This window comes from Rhinolophus sinicus, chromosome 16 (genome assembly GCF_057876585.1).
Source record: "Rhinolophus sinicus isolate RSI-liver-muscle chromosome 16, RSI-T2T, whole genome shotgun sequence".
Taxonomy (NCBI): Eukaryota; Metazoa; Chordata; class Mammalia; order Chiroptera; family Rhinolophidae; genus Rhinolophus; species Rhinolophus sinicus.
This window is the reverse complement of record NC_142516.1, coordinates 192080169-192100175: the sequence shown is the minus strand read 5'-3', so window position 1 is coordinate 192100175 and position 20007 is coordinate 192080169. Positions and strand designations below refer to the sequence as shown.

General features: G+C 50.5%; 1 protein-coding gene across 3 annotated transcripts in view; it reads left to right on the top strand.

The window, feature by feature from the left end:
• MYOM2 (myomesin 2) overlaps nucleotides 1-20007 on the top strand; it is a 79357-nt gene that overhangs the window by 48821 nt on the left and 10529 nt on the right. For all 3 annotated transcript variants that reach the window (XM_019737583.3, XM_019737582.3, XM_019737584.3), the window contains exons 26-31: nucleotides 4531-4675; nucleotides 4793-4852; nucleotides 7911-7978; nucleotides 12634-12747; nucleotides 12943-13030; nucleotides 13546-13584. In XM_019737583.3, the coding sequence (XP_019593142.3) occupies nucleotides 4531-4675; nucleotides 4793-4852; nucleotides 7911-7978; nucleotides 12634-12747; nucleotides 12943-13030; nucleotides 13546-13584 (514 nt within the window). The remainder of the gene's footprint in view (nucleotides 1-4530; nucleotides 4676-4792; nucleotides 4853-7910; nucleotides 7979-12633; nucleotides 12748-12942; nucleotides 13031-13545; nucleotides 13585-20007) is intronic.

The window sequence follows — 20007 nt, the reverse complement described above, 5'->3', positions numbered from 1 at the left end:
AATAATACCACACTTTGGGAATTCTGCAAATTGGGAGCTTGGCTAATGAGTAGAAAGCATGTCGTTTTTTTCCTGGCCCCAGAAAGGCCGACAGTGGGTGTTATCTCTGGGAGGCACCACGTGATCCGGGCAAGTGTGGGAATTTAGTCAAGCAGAGAGCATTCTAGGAAGCGAAATGGAACGCGTGTGCTTGCACTTTATTCGCACATCTGTTGATAAATGTTTTCTACCTGCTGTGGAGGGCGTCTCATTGCTACCTGGCCAGTCTCTCGGCCTGTACCATTTCACTTCTTTAATTAGCCATCTTCTGGGGACTTTTACGTGTGAAGATTGATGCTGTTTTGTGAAAGTCGTATAAAAGCCTGTATTTACGGCCCCCGCAGAGTCACTGGACTTTCTTTGGCTGCATCACGGCACTAGCAAGAAGCCTCATTAGTTTCTGAAACCTGCCCAGATGCTGCAGTGAGCCTGCTGAGAAGGTGCAAAGGCTGCTGGATGGTGAAGACTCCAGTCTCGAGCGTTGGTCGTACCTTTCTCCTTCTCAGACCCAATTAGAGTAAGCCCCTCCGGTTCTCTGCAAACAGGGTTTGACGTGAGCAGAATGTCATACAAAATGAGACAGTGCATTTGGCCGACCAGCTTGGAATTTGCTATCTGTATTCAGAAGTAAACACTCAAAGCTCTAGGGAAACTCAAGGACCATGACAAGCTGCATCCATGGCAGCTGTCACATCCTTTCCCGCCTGTAGTCCCCCAAGAAGGGCTCAAGTCCCCAGGGAGGTGACAGTGTGTCACCACGTCCTGTAATGAGTGTTTCTGAAAGTGCGTGCTCTCTCTCAAGAAGCAGTCTGAGGTCATGCTTTCTCATTTATTTCCGTCTCTCTCACCACTGTAGACACTGATGTCCTGTTTTGGCTTCCCATTTAGAAAAAAATCTAGGTGATCTTATGTAAGCACATATGTGTGTTTTACATGTTTGAAATCATGTTAGAACTTCTAGTTGTGACGGTGATTTTTTATGTTTGCTGGAAGCCATGGCGGGGGGGGGGGGGCTGTATTCACTTAATAAAACCTGAAAGTCACATTAGATTAAATGGACCCAAAGCATCTCGGCTCGTCACCTTCCTTTTTCCAGTGGATGGTGGTATTTATTCTGCAAATCATTTTGATTCTGTGCCACAGCTAACCAAACAGCAGGGATGGAGAAAGGAGACATAAACGCGCCCTCCTGGAGGCTGTTGTAGAGATGAGGAAATGCGGCTTCAAGGAGAGAATGACAGAAGGAACAGGACTGAGAGTGTGTAAAACAGTCCAGTGAACACTGTCTGATTCAGAGGAAGCTGAATTTGGAGAGGCTGCAGGAGTAGGAGAGAGTCCTAGGGTGGTGGGCTCCTGGAGTGGGCCTGCGAGGACCAGGGGGTGGGCAGCAGTCAGGCACCAGCCCAGTGCAGGCCGTGCAATACGTGCAGGAAGTGAGGGAGGAAACAGTGACTTGTGGTCTCGGAAGTGCAGGGACAAAACGAAAGAGGCGAGAAGACCGAGGCCGCCAGCGTCAGGCAGAGGGACTCAGAAACGATGCCCAACAGAGGCCGAGGGACGTGAACTGCGAGATGAAGTGAACACAGCTCACCTTTTGCTAATACTCATCTTTGAAATGCTCTTTTGCGACACTGGCGTTTGGAAAACCAAAATGTGAACATAGCCTTAAAGGGAAAGGCGAGCATTGTGACAGTAAACACACATGGTTGCCAGAAAACGAATGCTGCTTTTCTGGCTAAACTTATGGACCTGTCTTAGTTACCTGCAGGGAGAAAAGCTTTGCCATTCTCTTGTTACAGTAGGATTATGGGAGCAGTGGGGGCCCTGGGGGCAGGGGGCACGTCCACGTGGCAGCCCTGCTTTACCTGCCGCTGGCACAGATTCCTGCTTTTCCTTCTGCTCTTCCTGCTCCAAGGACCCCCATGTCCAAGGGTAAGATCGCTGTTCAGGTTGGGAGGTCATTGCTGAAACCCCCGCTGGGTTCATCCTGAAAGGAAGAGTGACTGCCGGTGGGAATGTTACCAGCAAACACTGTCGTCCTCTGTCCTTTCCTTGGTTCTGGGCGTGGGAAGCTGAGGCCAGTGGGGTCATGAGGCCTTGTCTCCGCCTGGTGTGGGGGGCTTTTCCTGCTCTCAAGGGGGCAAAGGAGGCAGTGGCTGTTTCTTAGGGGACTACTTCAAAATAAGAGCATGCCAACGTGGCATATTTTTGGGACAGCAGAGCCTGCTTCCTTCCATTCCACCTCGGAGACCCCGTTGAATTACCCAGGGGTGGGTACCATAGTCCAGGGTCATCACAGATGGTGACCTGCGAACGTGCCAGGAGGTGTTGGCGGAGTGTCCCCGATCAGCTGCTGCCCACATGGCACAGCACGGCCCTCATGTCCACCTGTGCTGTTCTGGTGGGGTGTGAGGAAGGAGGCCATCACAGTGGGGTTGAGTGACCGCAGGACAGTGGGGTTGAGTGGCTACAGGACAGTGGGGTTGAGTGGCCCAGGACAGTGGGGTTGAGTGGCCACAGGACAGTGGTGTTGAGTGGCCCAACAGTGGGGTTGAGTGGCCGCAGGACAGTGGGCTTGAGTGGCCGCAGGACAGTGGGGTTGAGTGACCGCAGGACAGTGGGGTTGAGTGGCTGCAAGACAGTGGGGTTGAGTGGCCCAGGACAGTGGGGTTGAGTGGCCCAGCACAGTGGGGTTGAGTGGCCACAGGACAGTGGTGTTGAGTGGCCCAGGACAGTGGGGTTGAGTGGCCGCAGGACAGTGGGGTTGCGTGGCCGCAGGACAGTGGGGTTGAGTGGCCGCAGGACAGTGGGGTTGAGTGGCCCAGCACAGCGGGGTTGAGTGGCCCAGGACAGCGGGGTTGAGTGGCCCAGGACAGCGGGGTTGAGTGGCCCAGGACAGCGGGGTTGAGTGGCCCAGGACAGCGGGGTTGAGTGGCCCAGGACAGCGGGGTTGAGTGGCCCAGCACAGTGGGGTTGAGTGGCCCAGGACAGCGGGGTTGAGTGACCCAGCACAGTGGGGTTGAATGGTCCAGCACAGTGGGGTTGAGTGGCCCAGGACAGTGGGGTTGAGTGGCCCAGGACAGTGGGGTTGAGTGGCCTAGCACAGTGGGGTTGAGTGGCCCAGGACAGTGGGGTTGAGAGGCCCAGCACAGTGGGGTTGAGTGGCCCAGGACAGTGGGGTTGAGTGGCCCAGGACAGCGGGGTTGAGTGGCCCAGCACAGTGGGGTTGAGTGGCCCAGGACAGCGGGGTTGAGTGGCCGCAGGACAGTGGGGTTGAGTGGCCCAGGACAGCGGCAGCTTCACTGAGGCTGCATCTGAAAGGAAGCTCTTCGCTTCCTGGCCTGTGTGGGGAGGGGCGCTGTCCCGACCTCTCGCTGCCCTCACCTGTAAGGCTCAATCGTGTGGCTCTTAAACTGCTTTCTGCCCGGGCTGTAGGGACTTGGGCACCGTGTCTCCCGCTGTCTGTAACATGTGGGAGTCTTTGTGGCCCCCCAGCCCAGTTCTGAACATAGTGGGAGCTGCTGGGTGCCGCAGATTGAGTGAGTGATGGCCAGCAGAGTTTGCTGCTGGAAAGTAGCTGTAGGTGGACAAGGAATAAGAATGTCCTTCAAGAAAACTTTGCTCAGCATCGTCAGCAGCGTCAGGAGCCCTGCCAAGTCCGTGCCACGGCGGCACCACGAGCTGCTGTGCCACAGGCCGAACTTCTCATGGAGACCCCACGTCCATGTGGTTTCATTGCCTGCTGGGCACTGTGCCAGCTGCCATATGGGGTTGCAGAATGAGCGACAGCCCTGGCTCTCAAGGACTCACCTTCTAGCAGGACAGACAGACAAACAGACAGCAGGCATGGAGATGGTTGGACCCAAGGTCCAGTGAGGGGTTGGGGCATGGACGTGCACCCAGCTGAAATCCAAGGACAATTCTAGGAAGGTCCTCCTTGAGCTAATTATGAGGGAGTGGGGGCTAGTGTTCAGGAAAGCCACCGGGCGATTGTGGGGACAGGCTGTGCCTGGCTGTGGGGACATGTGCTGGGCTCAGTGACGGAGGGTGCTGGCATGGCCCCGGCTGGCCTCCAGGTGCGTCCTGAATGCCCCACTCCCCTCGTGGGCCTCTGCACCCTGGTCAAAGGCATCGGTCTGGAAGCCTGTGGTCCCAGCGTCCCTGGGACTGGAGGACAGTGTGGTCGTGAGGTCACTGTGTTGTCTTTGTCCCCCACATATTAACTGTCACATTAGGTCCATCCAGGGAGCAGCCAATTCTGCTGGGGCCTCGTGCTGTAGCCCCCAACCCCGACCCACGTACCGAAAGAACATGTGTCCCTTACTTGATGTTGGTTCATCAAGAGGTTTAGTGGATAGACGTTCATCTTCAGGTCTCTCTGTGTCGTAATCCACCCTTAAGACAGAATAGTCGATGGAAGTATTCAGTGTCAGAGAAAAACCTGGAAGGAGGAATTTCACAGTGGTCTTCTGTTTCCTTTATTGCTTCCAGACACACAAAATTAAATGTGACAAGTCAACTGGCATCATTGAGATGGTGATGGATCAGTTTACTACTGAGAATGAAGGGACCTACACCGTACAGATTCATGACGGAAAAGCCAAGAACCAATCTTCTCTGGTGCTTATTGGAGACGGTAGGCGGTGTTGGATATTTTCTTAACGTCTGTAGAAGAAAATTCAGAGCAAATCCTTTTGACTGGAGTGAAGCAAACATATTTCATGTCTTTTTCCCCTTTAAATATTGCATTTAGCATTCAAGACTGTCCTAGAAGAGGCAGAGTTTCAAAGGAAAGAATTTCTCAGGAAACAAGGTAGGTGGTTGACGTGTTGGCACCACAACATGAAACAAAGTTTCAGGATTTGAGTATCAGGTTAAAGCAGACCCCACATGCTGCCCCGTGACTAAATGCTGTTCTGATGATTTGGAAGTTAGACCGTTTCTCAGCTGTTCTGATGATTTGGAAGTTAGACCGTTTCTCAGCTGTTCTGATGATTTGGAAGTTAGACCGTTTCTCAGCTGTTCTGATGATTTGGAAGTTAGACCGTTTCTCAGCTGTTCTGATGATTTGGAAGTTAGACCGTTTCTCAGCTGTTCTGATGATTTGGAAGTTGGACCGTTTCTCAGCTGTTCTGATGATTTGGAAGCTGGACCGTTTCTCAGCTGTTCTGATGATTTGGAAGTTGGACCGTTTCTCAGCTGTTCTGATGATTTGGACGTTAGACCGTTTCTCAGCTGTTCTGATGATTAGGACGTTAGACCGTTTCTCAGCTGTTCTGATGATTAGGACGTTAGACCGTTTCTCAGCTGTTCTGAGGATTTGGACGTTAGACCGTTTCTCAGCTGTTCTGAGGATTTGGACGTTAGACCGTTTCTCAGCTGTTCTGAGGATTTGGACGTTAGACCGTTTCTCAGCTGTTCTGATGATTAGGACGTTAGACCGTTTCTCAGCTGTTCTGATGATTAGGACGTTAGACCATTTCTCAGCTGTTCTGATGATTAGGAAGTTAGACCGTTTCTCAGCTGTTCTGATGATTTGGACGTTGGGCCGTTTCTCAGCTGTTCTGAGGATTTGGACGTTAGACCGTTTCTCAGCTGTTCTGATGATTAGGACGTTAGGCCGTTTCTCAGCCGTTCTGATGATTAGGACGTTAGGCCGTTTCTCAGCCGTTCTGATGATTTGGACGTTAGACCGTTTCTCAGCCGTTCTGATGATTAGGACGTTAGACCGTTTCTCAGCTGTTCTGAGGATTTGGACGTTAGACCGTTTCTCAGCCGTTCTGAGGATTTGGACGTTAGACCGTTTCTCAGCTGTTCTGATGACTTGGACGTTAGACCGTTTCTCAGCCGTTCTGATGATTAGGACGTTAGGCCGTTTCTCAGCTGTTCTGATGATTAGGACGTTAGGCCGTTTCTCAGCTGTTCTGATGATTAGGACGTTAGACCGTCTCTCAGCTGTTCTGATGATTAGGACGTTAGGCCGTTTCTCAGCTGTTCTGATGATTAGGACGTTAGGCCGTTTCTCAGCCGTTCTGATGATTAGGACGTTAGACCGTCTCTCAGCTGTTCTGATGATTAGGACGTTAGGCCGTTTCTCAGCCGTTCTGATGATTAGGACGTTAGACCGTCTCTCAGCTCTAGAAATTGGGATGTTTTCTGTTCTTTGCCCCTTCCCTTTATTTCATCTCTGTGTTTTTTTTTTGCTTCTACCTTTAAAAGCCCCAGAATCTATTGTTGAGCATCCATATTTTCCGTCAGTCTCCAGGTCAAAGAAGTGACCGGGTTAACCAGGCTCTCTGGCTGATTGCTAAAGCTCTTTCACACACGGCTAGGCGAAGTTTTCCCAGACGTTTCTGGTAGGCAGCCCTGTACCTGAAACACCTGCTGACTCCGTGCCTCCTAGACATGCGGCTCTGCTCTGCGGACCCGACTTTCAATTCCCTCCATACCCAGTGCAGCTTTCTGGAGAACTGCTGTCTTGTTAAAGTCTTCCTCTGGTCGGGCACATTCCGTCTGTCCGTAGTCTTCTCCCAGGAACTGTTCCATGGTCCCGTTCAAACCGAGGCACCACTCAGAGCTCAGCGTGGACTCTGTTTCTCCCTGTAGCGTCCCGGCGACAGGCACCCCTGGGGCCCATGGCAACCCTTCCCTGAGCCGTTCGTGTTGGAGCTTGTGACCGTGAAGCCCTGGACTTTTTGTAGCTCCCTGACACTTCTTACAGGGCAGAGCTCAGTGCTTAGCAGATGGATGGAAAGAAACTGACTTTACAACAGGGATTAGGACAGGCTGCCTCCATCTTACAGGTCCAGCTTTTTGACAAAACAAAACAAAACAAAACAAAACAACACAACAACAACAACAACAAAACAGAGATGGGGTAGGTTGGGGCTGTTATTAGGCTTTGAAATGGAGAGAGGGCACTAGAAGCTAGTCCAACTGCCAGATACTTATTTTACCTAAAATGGAGAGAAGTTTTAAACATTTAAATGTTTTAACTGTTTAACTGCAAACAGTATATTTTAAATATATTATTTTTTTAAAAATGCGTACTAACTAGATACAAAGAAAAATGGATACATTTTTAGAACCTGAAATATAACCCAAAGGTTTATTTAAAGAAATTGTTTTATATGAGATTTCTACGCCTTTAGAAAGAAATTAGGATATGGATTATAAAATAAAAAGTCAAGACATTCTTTTTATTTTATTTTTAGTTATTTTTATTTTTAATAGTCAAATTTCTTTTTACTCATTTCTATATTATGAATTTTTTAACTTTGTAGAACATATTGCTATGAAAGAAGTCAACAAATACTTCCTAAATCTGTTTTGTATTTTTGTATTGAATGGGCTACTTATATTATTAGTATATGATTTACTTCTGCATTTGTTTTAAATAAAAATGATATTTTTGAAAAATGCATAAGTCCATGTTTGATTTCAAAATATTATATGTTTGCAATATTGCTAGGCCAAGCTGCATTTTTTCATCTTATCTCTATTAATTCTCCTGTTTTGAAGTTTTTTATATACTATGCCATTGGATGTTCATTTAGACATATGCCTTGAGAAAAGAATATGATTTCCTTATTGTTTCTAAAGAGCAGTAGATACTAGATGTTGGCGGGAACGTGAGACCGGACAGTACGACCCCACTTGGAAACGCAGGTCCAGTGGAGGGTCAGCTCCAGAGCCCTGAGAGCCAGTTAACCTCGGTTTCACACGGAACAGCTGTTTTCTTCTGCAAAAAATGCAGTATACGCAATATGAGCATAAATATGAAATAATACTACGTGTGTACAGATACGTGTGTGTATAAATACCTATGTGCAATACACATACTGTATTACCGTTTTACTTTTTAACCCCAGGTCCTCATTTTGCCGAGTACCTGCACTGGGACGTTACAGAAGCATGTGAAGTTCGTCTTGTCTGTAAGGTAAGCGGCAGGTCTGACAGGAAGCCCTGGGTCCCCTTCTTGGGACAGTTCTCGGGACCTCTCAGGAAAGCAGCTGAGGCCGCTGGAGGTGATGACCCAGGTTGGGTTAGGCGTGGGTGGACGCAGCGACTCTTGGGTGTCGTGGACGTTTTGGTTCTTAGACTTTCATTCTAGTCTGTGCTCCTCATGAGTAGATGACAATCGCATGCAAAAGAAGATTCAAGCAGGAAGTTTGTGGAAATGTTTGTTAAAATTTTAGTAAGTGAATTTATGAGAAAGGGTGCTATAATGAAGTTTATCTGGTAATTTGCATGCTGTTTGTATGATTTCTTTAGGAAATAAAAGGTATGTTTCAGGAATAAGATGCTTCTTTAGTTTTAAAACTTCAGTAATAAGGTAAGCCTTAATTACTACTCAATATAAAATCTGTACTCTGGGGACAGGCACCTGTGTGTGACTGTCGCTATAAAAGAGGCAGGGGCAGGATCGGTAATGAATTCTTTGTGTCCAGAAGCTACTTGCAGGTTAGTGGATAAGAGAGAAAAGTAAACATAATTCCACGCAGTGATAACTCCGAGAATGGCTGGAGGATGCTAAGAGCAATACCTCAGGGCAGGAGGGAAGCCGGCTCCGTGGAGCCAACAGCACAAAGAAACTGAACGGCGAAGTCGCCGTCTGGGAACCTGGACACCAAATTAGAGAGTAAATTAGGAGGCTGACCACTGCAGAAAAAGTATGGCGGCCCCTCTGAAAGTTAAACGGAACCACCGTGTGATCCAGTGTAGGACGGAGTTGGAAGTAAGGAGTCATCTAGGTATTTGCACATGTGTGTTCATAGCAGTGTTATTTCTGATCCCCCAAATCCACCGGTGGATGGGTCTGTACACACAATGGAATATTATTCAACCTTAAAGAGGAAGGAGGTTCTGATGCAGGCCACACGTGGATGGACCCTGAGGACACTGTGCTCAGTGAAATAACGACAGCACATTACGGCAGATACTGTATGACCCCACGCATGTGAGGCCCTTAGAGTGTCAGATTCACAAAGACAGGAAGTAGGTGGTGGGTGCCCGGGGCAGGGGGAGGAGGATTGGGGAGTGAGTGTTAACGGGGCAGAGTTTTAGTTTGGGAGGATGGAAGAGCTTTGGGGATCTGATGTGTTGCGTTGTGACTACAGTTAGTAATACTGTGTTGTATACTTGGAGTTTGCTAAGACAGTGGATTCTGAGTGTCCTCACCACACACACACACACACACACACACACACACACACACACACACTCATTGCCATGAGAGGTGAGGGTGTGCTAGCTAACCTTGCTTTCTGTGGGAATCGTGGACACTGCACGCCTTCACCGTCTGCAATGGTGCATGTCCATTACAGCGCAGGGAGGCCGCGGCACAAAGAGCTGGTGGTGCTGGGACGACAGGGCTAAGGGATGGAGCTGCATGTTGGGGAGATGTGCGTGGCTGGTCTGTCCCACAGGAGCAGTTGCCGTGAAGCACGAGATGGGGGAGGGCAAACGGAGAGCACGTCTGTGCGTGCTTGTTGGCTTTACCCTTTTTGGTGAGGTGATGAGTGTGGGGCGGTGGGCTGCACAGGGTGGCAGGAGAGGGCTGTGGCCCATCGCTGAGGGTGGCAGGCCATGCAGCTCACCGCTAAGAGTGTGGGGAGCTGCGGGGTGTCTGCTGACTGGACAGGACTGGGAGTGCCCCACATGTGTGCGTCTGTGTTGGTTTTTTGGGATGGATTCAGGCTTGAGGTTTTGCTGCACACATGTGCTGGGAGGGCAGATGTCCTGCGTCCTCTGGGTGTTGTCTGATAGTGGGTTAGTTGGTCAACCAGATGTCTCAGTTGAGCAGGAACATGAGTGAGGCCAGACGGCTCAAATGGAGAAGCAATGGGACAGCCCATGGAGGTCCCATCAGCATGGAGAGCTGGCACAGGGGCCAGAAGCACGTGAAGGTGAAAACAGGAGGCTGTGGTCGGCATGGGATACTGGTATGTCAACGTTTTAGTGTTGATAGGGTTAGATGCAGGAGCTGGCGTACAAAGGAAGAGTGTGCTCAGGGTACAGCGCCCTGGAGAGGAGCCCGCTGGGGAGGGGGCGGGCAGAGCTGTGACAGGGATGAGATGGGAGGGTTACAGGAGGGTGCAGGGTGCGAGCTGGGAGGGCCGAGCAGCCGGGACGTTCCAGGTGACGCTGAAGCTCGTGATGACGTCAGCCTTTCCCACTGTTCTCATCACTGTTAGTGTTGGTAGTTACTTTGCAATCAGATTTCCTGTATCCACATTGCTTTTTTATTGTGGTCACTGAGGCTAAAGATTTTTTAGCCCTGTGATATTTACCATGAGCAAGGTTGTTGTAAATTTATTTCAAAAAATACCTAGATTTTTTTAAAAAGTGAGTTTCTTACGTGAGTATGTTTAAAAGGAAGACTCAGACAAAGACCTTTATAGAAGAAAAGAAGTTTATGGCAAAGAGTGCGAGGGAGAAAGACGTTAGCCGGTCTAGCTCAACAAATGAAAACGCAACAGATATTTAAAGGGAGGGAGAAACCCTGCATGATTTTACTGAGGATAGGCTGTTTACTTAGTTTGTTTATTTGGGGAAAACAGCAATTTTCTCAAATGATTGTCCTAAGCAAAAGGTATGTATCTTCAAGGTTTTAGACATTAGCACGTAGAAATCAGTTCTTTGGATAGTCAGTGACTCAGAGAGCAAACCAGGCAGACTGACCCTGTTGTAGTTGGTTTATTCTTTTTTTTACAGTGCGGAAGGCAGTAAGTACATGCTTACAATGGCGGTGGGAAAAAACGGGAATTTTGCTTCTGCGTGTGCTCTCATGTCATCTTAGTGTTGCGTGCCCTCCTGTGAATATCTGATAATATTTTAAGCTCCCTTACCAAAGTGAGTCATACATCTTTAAATACAGATATTGGAGAAACTGAATAAATATTACTTGAGATTTGAGTATTTTCCAATTTAATGCACTTAATTTGCATGCTTGTGCCCCTGTCCATCCTGTGATTCTATAAACCCTCTTTCTACATAGTTTTCACGTCACAGTATTAGGTTGGTGCAAAAGTAATTGCGTTTTTTTGGCAATCATTTTTAACCTTTTAAATTGCAATTACTTTTGCATCAACCTAATACTTTGGCAGATGGTTATTTTTTTATTTACTTACATAAAACACATGGAGAATTTATGTGAGTGTGTACTCCCGTGATGGCTTCACAGAAGAGCATTTTCAAAAAGAAAGTTGAAGATGGACACGTCAGCCATAAACAGAAGAGAACCTGGTAGAAGCATCTCATCAGCACACATGGAGAATGTGGCAACGTGACTGAGAAGTGGGGGTCACATGTGGCCCTGGTGTCTGAGCAGCCGTCTCGTTACTGCCTTCTCTGGGCATCGGTGGCCAGGCTGGGTGCCCTCATAGGAAGTGTGGTTGTGAGAAATTGCAGTCCACAGGAGAGACCAGTGACTTCTTTAGGGGTATAAGACCCCCCATCTACAGGAGAAACAATTTCATCGAGGATACTGGTTTTAGAGAACAGGCTGAAATCCACTGGAAAGGATTTTGTTTAGCACACGAGGACGAACAGCGCTGACTCATGGTAGGGACCGTTAGGGGTTGGATTGGCGTGAAAACGGGCACTGAAGAAGCTTTAGAAATGTTAGGCTAAAGGGGCCATCTGTTGGAATTTTGGGCCACAGTCCATCCCACCATTTGTTACCAACTCACGGTTTTGCCTTTAGAAGGAAGGTCCCACAGGAGACGCTCCCTCCATTTATCCCTGACTGAGGGACTTTGGGCCCTGTGGCAGGCACGTGAGCACGCCCTGGGGTTCACGTGTGAGTGAGACATGCAGAGTCCCTGCTGACTGGGGACTCCATGCTGACTGGGGACGTAGCCCACCGGGAGGCACTAAGCTGTGTGGCCCCATCAGAACTAGCCACACTACCCATCTGTTTCCATCGTCACTTCGTTGGGTGCATGTGGGAGGTGAATGCAGAATCATTGTCTTCCTAGAATCCAGTGTGGTCGCTGCCTCCTGTTCACAGGGAGCCGGAACATTTTCTCTTCCACAGGACGCGTGCGGCAGAGCATGGGGCTTCAGCGACTCCTGGTCTGTGGAATCCTGTGAAGTGTAGTTTCAAGTTTGAGCTAATGTCCCAGATGAATTGCAAGGGACTGGAGTAGCCGGGACGTCCTCACCCCACTGGGCAGATCTCACGTTAAGGTTTCTCTCCTTCCATGTAGATGCATCCAAAACGTCACAGTGCCAGGGAGGCAGCCCCTGCACAGTTTTACAGACCTCAGGGTTCTTTATGTTGTTATGAACTCAAAATCCACCACTTACAACTTGTCTTTATTACTGACGTGTCCTGTAAACCACGAGACCCGTCTCATTGCCTGGGCTGCGGCGTGAGGACTCGTTTGTTCTTCCGTGTACAGCTGTGAGAGTTTCACTGTGTCAGAAGCTGGGACTTACTGACGTGTCTGCCATCGTCAGGGCTGATGGCTTTTCCAGGAGCTTCTGTCTGAGCCTGTCTGTAATAAAAACAGATTCTTTTAAGGTTTGTGATTTGAAATCAGAACAGACTCTTTTCCACATACGAAACGTAAGATTTCTGTCTTGTAGGTCGCAAACACCAAGAAAGAAACAGCTTTCAAATGGCTGAAGGACGATGTTCTGTACGAGACTGAAAGTTTGCCTGACCTGGAGAAGGGCGTCTGTGAGCTGCTCATACCAAAGGTACGTTACACTGCGTTGGGTCATCTGAGACAGGAGCGAAACAGAACAGGCCTTTCAAAGGACTCCTGCATCCTGCGTTATCTCCTAGTTTGCGTCCCGGATGTCCGTGGTTTGCAAAGAAAACGTGTCAGCATGTGTTACATTCTATATCGTGGTATTGATTTTACCTACGCATGGGATGTGCTTTATTTGCAGTTGTCCAAGAAGGACCATGGGGAATACAAGGCGACCTTGAAGGACGACAGAGGTCAAGATGTGTCTGTCCTGGAGATTGCCGGCAAAGGTAAAAGCAGACCTTTGTTGCTCAAATGCAATGCGTTTCACCAGCGGGGTGAGTGCTATGCAGACACCTTGGCTATAGTACACGTTGTTTCTTTAGCAGAAAGACACTTGTAGAAGAAAACTTCAGAAGAAAATAGACTTGTACTTTAGTTACATTCAAAGCTGTTTCAATGTTTTAGGAAAATGTATATTACTTTGGTCATTTTAGTCCATCATCATAAGCCGTTTTATCCTGTTTCTAATGTAGTTAAAATCATTGACACTGTGGTGAAGTGATTCAATTAAATGTATAGTTGGATTTATGTTGACTGACATGTTCCTGTTCCTTGTTTAAAAAGTGAATGTAGGTTAGAAGGATTTATTACACACCTAAGCCTTGTATGGATAAATATTGCCAGTTTAATGTTTCATTTTTCAAATGAACATCACGATTTCCTGTATCAATTTAATTAAACATGAAGACGCTGCTTTCTGATAAAATTATATGCAGTGACGGTACCTTTCCCCTCCTTGCAGTGTATGATGATATGATCCTGGCCATGAGCAGAGTCTGCGGTAAGTAAATGCCCTTTAATTTCAGTCGCTTTGGGAGCTGGCACCACTGTTTCCTGGGAAGGGCGTCTGCCCCGGAGGGCTTTGGGGATGGCTCCTGAGGGGCTTTTCAGCGTTACGTGTAGAGTGTTTTACACCCCCGTTTGGACTTCCCAGGTAGCCGCTCTTCCGTTTGCCATGGGTGAATTTGGACGATTGCTTTGTACGTAACTGCTATCAGCGTCTTTCTGACAAACGATGAATCACAGTAATGAATTTAAACCTCTGCCTTTGTGTCACATGTATGAAACCACTCTGTAGCTGGGCAAATAACTTCTCCCTCTCCATTGGCCCTTGCACGGAAACTGTGAGAACGAAGATACTGGCTATGAGTTCGATAAGCATAGCTGATGTTTGCATAGTGCTGTATGCTAAGAATTACAAAATGTTGTTCCTGGGGCCTTCCTAGAGAAGAGGTCACCGAGGCCTGCAGTGGCTGAGTGTGACCGTGGGGGCCCCGCCGGCTAGCCAGGACCCGCTGGGAGCCAGTGCCGCTTAATTCCAAGCTGTTTTTCTGGAATTCGGCTGAAAACCTTCTAAGGTTTATTTTTCACTGCTTTCTCAAGACAGCTCTGCCAGGTAGAATTTAATTCTTTCCGCTTTTGCTGGGTCCGAAATGACCACATTTTACATGAGTCTCACTCTTGCTCATTGCTCACCGGCCAAGTCCTGCTTGAGGGACGTGCCAGCTAGGCAGGTGAAGGCCAAGGAAGCCATTTGAGAGGTGGCTGCATGTGTCCGCTCCATGGCGCTACTTTGTGTAAAATGTCACCACGGGCTAACGGGCACATACAGACAGTGCCTGGAAGAGTGAGTTTGCATGTGAGCGGCTCCTGGCCAGTGCAGACGGTGTTTGTCCTTTAGTCTCGTTTCTGGGGCTGGACGTGCCCGTGCCTGAGGGACACGGGTGCGTTCCTGAGAGTCAGTAGGGGTGGGGGGTGGGTGCAGGCCTCCCCACCACTGGCTTTGAGCCTGTGTCCTCCTGGGGAGCCAGCCCTGTCTGCCAGAAGTGCTCGCACCCTGCACTGTTTGAGCGCGAGACGAGGAGAGAGCCCCACCCCAGTGTGTGTAAGTGTGTGGCACGCAAGGTCCCCGCAGTGGCCCAGCGCCCATCCTGTCAGCCTCCTGCTCCACAAGAACCCCTCCTGCCACTGGCAGCGTCCCCGCAGGGCTGCGTGTGCTGCAGGGAGAGCTCTGGGCCACCCTGAGGCGTCTTGGCTGCCTTGAGTGTTGGTTGTCATTCACCTCGGAGCGACACCGGGGCTCCCATGTTGGTGGCCTCATCCATCACGGACCACTTTCCACATGTGCATCGTCCTCTCTCAGGACACGTAGAGCCTTTCCTCTTTGACCTCTGTCCGTGCGGTCACCTCCAACCTTCATGCTCAGGGAAGCTGAGGGCGCCGGCCTTGGCAGTTCTTGTGAGAGCATCGGTGGGGGCAACACACAGGCACACGTACACTGACACATTCAGCACTCTTACACACACGTGCCCTCACTCTTACACACACGTGCCCTCACTCTTACACACATGTGCCCTCACTCTTATACACACGTGCCCTCTCTTACACACACGTGCTCTTATACACACACATGCACACTGACACATTCCCAGCACAGTTACACACATGTGCCCTTGCTCTTACACACATGTGCCCTCTCTTACACACACAAACACTGACACATTCAGCACTCTTACACACACGTGCCCTCTCTTACACACACATGCACACTGACACATTCCCAGCACTGTTACACACATGTGCCCTCTTACACACATGTGCCCTCTCTTACACACACATGCACACTGACACATTCAGCACTCTTACACACACGTGCCCTCTCTTACACACACAAACACTGACACATTCAGCACTCTTACACACACGTGCCCTCTCTTACACACACATGCACACTGACACATTCCCAGCACTGTTACACACATGTGCCCTCTTACACACATGTGCCCTCGCTCTTACACACACACACACACTTGCTCTCACACACACATTCCCACGCAGTTGCTCTCACACACGTGCCCCCCCATACACACACTCACCACCCGTTTGTTCCTTCGAGTCTCTTCCTTGGAGGTGGCCATTGTGCAGTTCACAGAAGACGTGCCGATGCCCAGGCCGTCCTAGGCTCACAGGGAAACGACTGTCACCTTCACTGGTAGCTAGACAGTCTACCTGGCAATATTTCTAAGCCTTCAGTGTTGCAGTTTGTTCTGTTCGGGTTTCACATGGCTCTTGTCATGTGTCCTCAGTGGCTTTAGAATCAGATAGCCTCACTTTGGTCTACATAGTCACAGATGTCACGACTGTGCCCTTCTCCTTACAATAGCTCAGGGGTGTTGGGTGCCACCCTCGGGGCTGTGCTCAAAGCCGAGGAGACGCTGCTTTAGAGAAGCCATGGCTGAGTGACGGCCGAGCCAGCCACACCCCGGAGGGGCACTTGGGGTTGGACTCTAGTTCTGGGGCGGCATCAGGCGTAAGAGCAGCTCAGCGTGGGGCGGGGGTGGTAGGGGCGCCTTCGAAAGAAAGTGTAAAGAGCTGTCGGAACAGTAGCTGTGTTTTCTGGAGCTCAGAAGTGCTTCCCTGGTAGCTGCCTCAGCTTTTAAGCTGAATTTCCCTTCCCAGGTGTGTGGGTGGGGAGATGGTGTTCTTGAAGCTTCTATGACCTTTCCGCCCTTCGGGGTTTGCATCCGTGGGAACCAGCAGTTGCTTTCCCTCTGGGGCCAGCCAGAGTCTTTGGAAAAAGCGGGGTCCTTACTGCAGCCCCACAGGCGCCCACCCTTGGGGACCCTGCAGCGCGTAGCACTGTGGGTCAGCTGAGCACAGTAAGCTGTCGTGCCCAGGCGGCAACAGGCCCAGAGAATGACGTGGTGTGTGCTTTGCCCTCTGAAGGTCAAGGACGTGCTGAGCTGTGAAGCGCACTTGTGCCTAAATGCAGATGTACAGAGGCCCTCCGTCTCCTCACCCATGTAATAAGGATTTGGGCAGGATGACCCCCACTTCTCACCCACAGTTAAAGTCCTGTCCTGTGGACCAGATGAGCGTGTGGCGAGAACTCTCCCCTGAGCTGCGGCGATCGTGTGTGTGACGACCCCTCACACGGTTCCGAGTGTGTGGATGTGCCGTTAGCATTTCTCATCTTTCCCCGCTGACTTTGGAGACATAGGAAGGGGGAGCAAGGAGCCAAAGCCCTGCGTCTGAGCCTCTCCCTCAATGAAAGCTGACAAGTGTGCTGAGGGAACCGCTTCATGTTTGCAGAGTCTTAGAGGAGGCCCCACAGAATGTTCCGATGAGCACTGTGTCACTGGGACTTGGGGCGTTTGTCCTCTGTCACTTAGTTTCCAGCAGAATGACGGGGGCACCTCACCTCCCAGCGTTCCTAGCCAGGGGTCTCACAGCCTCGTCAGGTACTTAGCGGTTCTCTTTATCACATGACGTGCGTTTCTAAGACTTCGTCACCCACACACTTCTCAACATTGGTAACCTTTCAGTTTTACAAAATTACCTAGAGGGGCCACATGTAAATTTTATACGTTGATTTTTCATGTGTACAGAACTCTGAAATGTCTAATAATGTCAACATTCAGTGTAAAGCAGAAGGAGAGGCAGGATTTACTTGGACGCCGCACATTGCATCGCTTAATTATCTGTCTGGTTATATTTTGTTTGGTAAAAACGTAAGTGCTCCTTAAGCCTTCAGAATCAAGGCTGCGTAATGATGCATTGATAGGACAGCTCAGAGTGGGAAGACGGCTTCCTGGCAGTGTTTTCCCCGGTGAGCACCACTCTTGGAAACAGGCTGTCGTCCGATTGTGTCCTGTGGTCCTCTCGGGCGGTTGACAAAGCCGCTTACCCACTGGTTGGCGGCCAGCTGGCAGAAAAGCCCACGCTTCTGGAGGCAACATTGCTCACAGCACCTGGGGAAGCTGCCATGTGCAATCCTTGCCTGGAGCCAGTTTTCTAGACTCGTTTCCCCTCTGTCCCCACCGTGTGTCACCGGTGGCCCTGCGTCCTCTCTGCTCGACTGGAAAACATTTTGAGCTTGTGCTCGTGTATTAGTTCCGATTGTGGTTGGAAGATGACTCGAAATGTTACACTACTTGGCTTGTTTTAGGCTGCAGCATTTCTGCATCTTTGTGTCCAAGGACGGTCCAAGGTTGGCTCCCTCTGGGACAGGCTTTGTGCAGAGGGGCTCAGGTCTCAGCCCAGCTTCCTGCCCACCATTTCAATTATGATGAAACTGGCAGAGGCCAGGTGGAGAGGGGCTGGGAAGGCGTTTTCTGTTCTCTGGTGTGAGGCCCACTAAGCAATGAGTGCTCAATTCAGTTTCCCCCTTTCCCCGAATCTGGTTTCCGGCTCTCCTCCCTTCTGTGCATTAAGAGCATGAGCCGGTGGAAGGTGTGGGGGGCAGGGCTGGCTGGTGTCGCCCTTCAGCTCAGCGCTGTCCTCGTCCCTAACCTGCATCTGAGCGTGCAGCTCCCCACCGTCACCCCTCCCTTCCTTCTACCCCCACCACTGGTCACCCCACCCCCAGCACCCAGCACCCTGCCCTTAGCAGACAGTGTGGATCGAGGCCTCAGCTCAGCTCTGCTCCAGGCTGCGTCCGGCGGCCGGGACCCTGCTCAGGGGGACACTGCCGAGGGGGCTCCCGCGTGGCTGTGCCCTCGTGTGTTTTCCCGAGTGTGCGTGCGTTTGTGAGAGCGCATGTGACTTTCAACATTGGATTAGAATAAGGTCCTTGTACTTGCCACGGCTTAAAGAAAATGTGCTGTAGACACACAACAGGAGGTTATTCAGACCCCAGAAAAGAGGGGGTCCCGCCACATGCAGCAACGTGGATGCACCTGGAAGAGATTGTGCCAAGTGAGACGAGTCAGGACAAATGCCGCATGATGCCACTTCCATGAGGTCTCTGAAAGAGTCATTCTCGTAGACACAGAGGGGAGGTGGTGGTGGCCGGGGCACAGGGGCCTGGGGAGCTGGTCGGCGGGTGTGATGTGCCCATTGTGGGACCCGCTGTCCCCATGGCACCCGCAGCTGACAGCACCAAGCTACGCACATATAGTTTGCTACAGGGGTAGCGCTCGTGCGAGCGTTCTTACCCACACGGAAACACACACGACTGGTGACAGGCCTCTTCCCGGTGACACTGCCCTCGGGCGCTGAATTGTGTCCCCTGCCATGTTTCTTTCAGGGGCACCGCAGCTTGTGTCCTGCCGCTGGTGTATCTGTGCCCAGGGCACGTGGCTTTAATACAAACAAAGTAAAAAGCCTAAGAGTCTTGACAAGACAGCTACTCCGCTCATTTGGTCTTATTTTCTAGAGAGTGCTTTTGGGAGACTCCTCAGGAGCCGGCATCTTATTTCTATCAAATTTGACGAGTTGAGCTTTTAACCACATATCTGGGCGTCTAAGGTTATATCATGTTGGTGTTGAGCAAGTGTCTGGTTTTCCTGAGCCCAACTTCAACTTTTCTTTACCATTTTGAGAAAGAAAAGACATATTTTTGTTGGTTAAGAATATGTGCCTGTTTATGTCAATTACAAGTCTGTAAGAATACCCCTCCCCCTGCTGACAGTGGCATCCAGGGGACTTCTGAGGCCAGGGACCATTTCCATCTACTCACTATTACACTTACCGGCTTATCAATGAGACCAAGCTTCTCCTACTGTTGGGGTCACAGTCGGTGTCACACCGGCTTTGTCTGCAAGGTCCCAGCAGCCTTCCCGTGTCTCCCCTGCTCTTCTGGGCATTCACGACAGTAACCGTCCCCCGAATGGGAGGGAAGCTGCAGGCACCTGGTCCCTTCAAGGCTTTCTGGAAAATCCGTGTAACTGATGTGTGGGTAGGACCCTCACTGGCTCCAGGCCTGGGCACCGTCTGGCTGAATTGTCCCCACCATGGCCCCCGGAGCCCCCTTTCTGTGGTTGCAGGTCCACAGGGACCCTTCCTCCCACCTGACTGCCTTCACCTTCTTCGTGCCTCCCCTAGCAAGCCGCCTTGGCACCTGCCCTGTCTCCTGCCCGCCCTGCCCCTCTCCCTGGGCCTGGGCCTCACCCCTTCCTGACTTCCTGGCCGTCCTTTCTCTTGGAGGCATTTGCAGACCTTCCCTCTCAGGCGTGCTTCCTTCGGTTTCACTTTCCTGTTTTTCCCCCTGGTCCGTGTTCTGTGGCTGCTCGTGTGTGTTATCACGTGTAAGACTGGAGTGAGGAGAAGGGCTGGCAGAGCTGGGGGGCGTGCGTGTGGGGAGGCGTGCCAGGCTGTGTGGCGTCTCCTGTCAAGCTGTCCCCATGCTGGGCGGGCTAGTGTGGTCAGCACCCCAGGATGGGGGGGAAGGGTGTGGGCAGGGGGCGGGGGCTTCCGTGTAGCC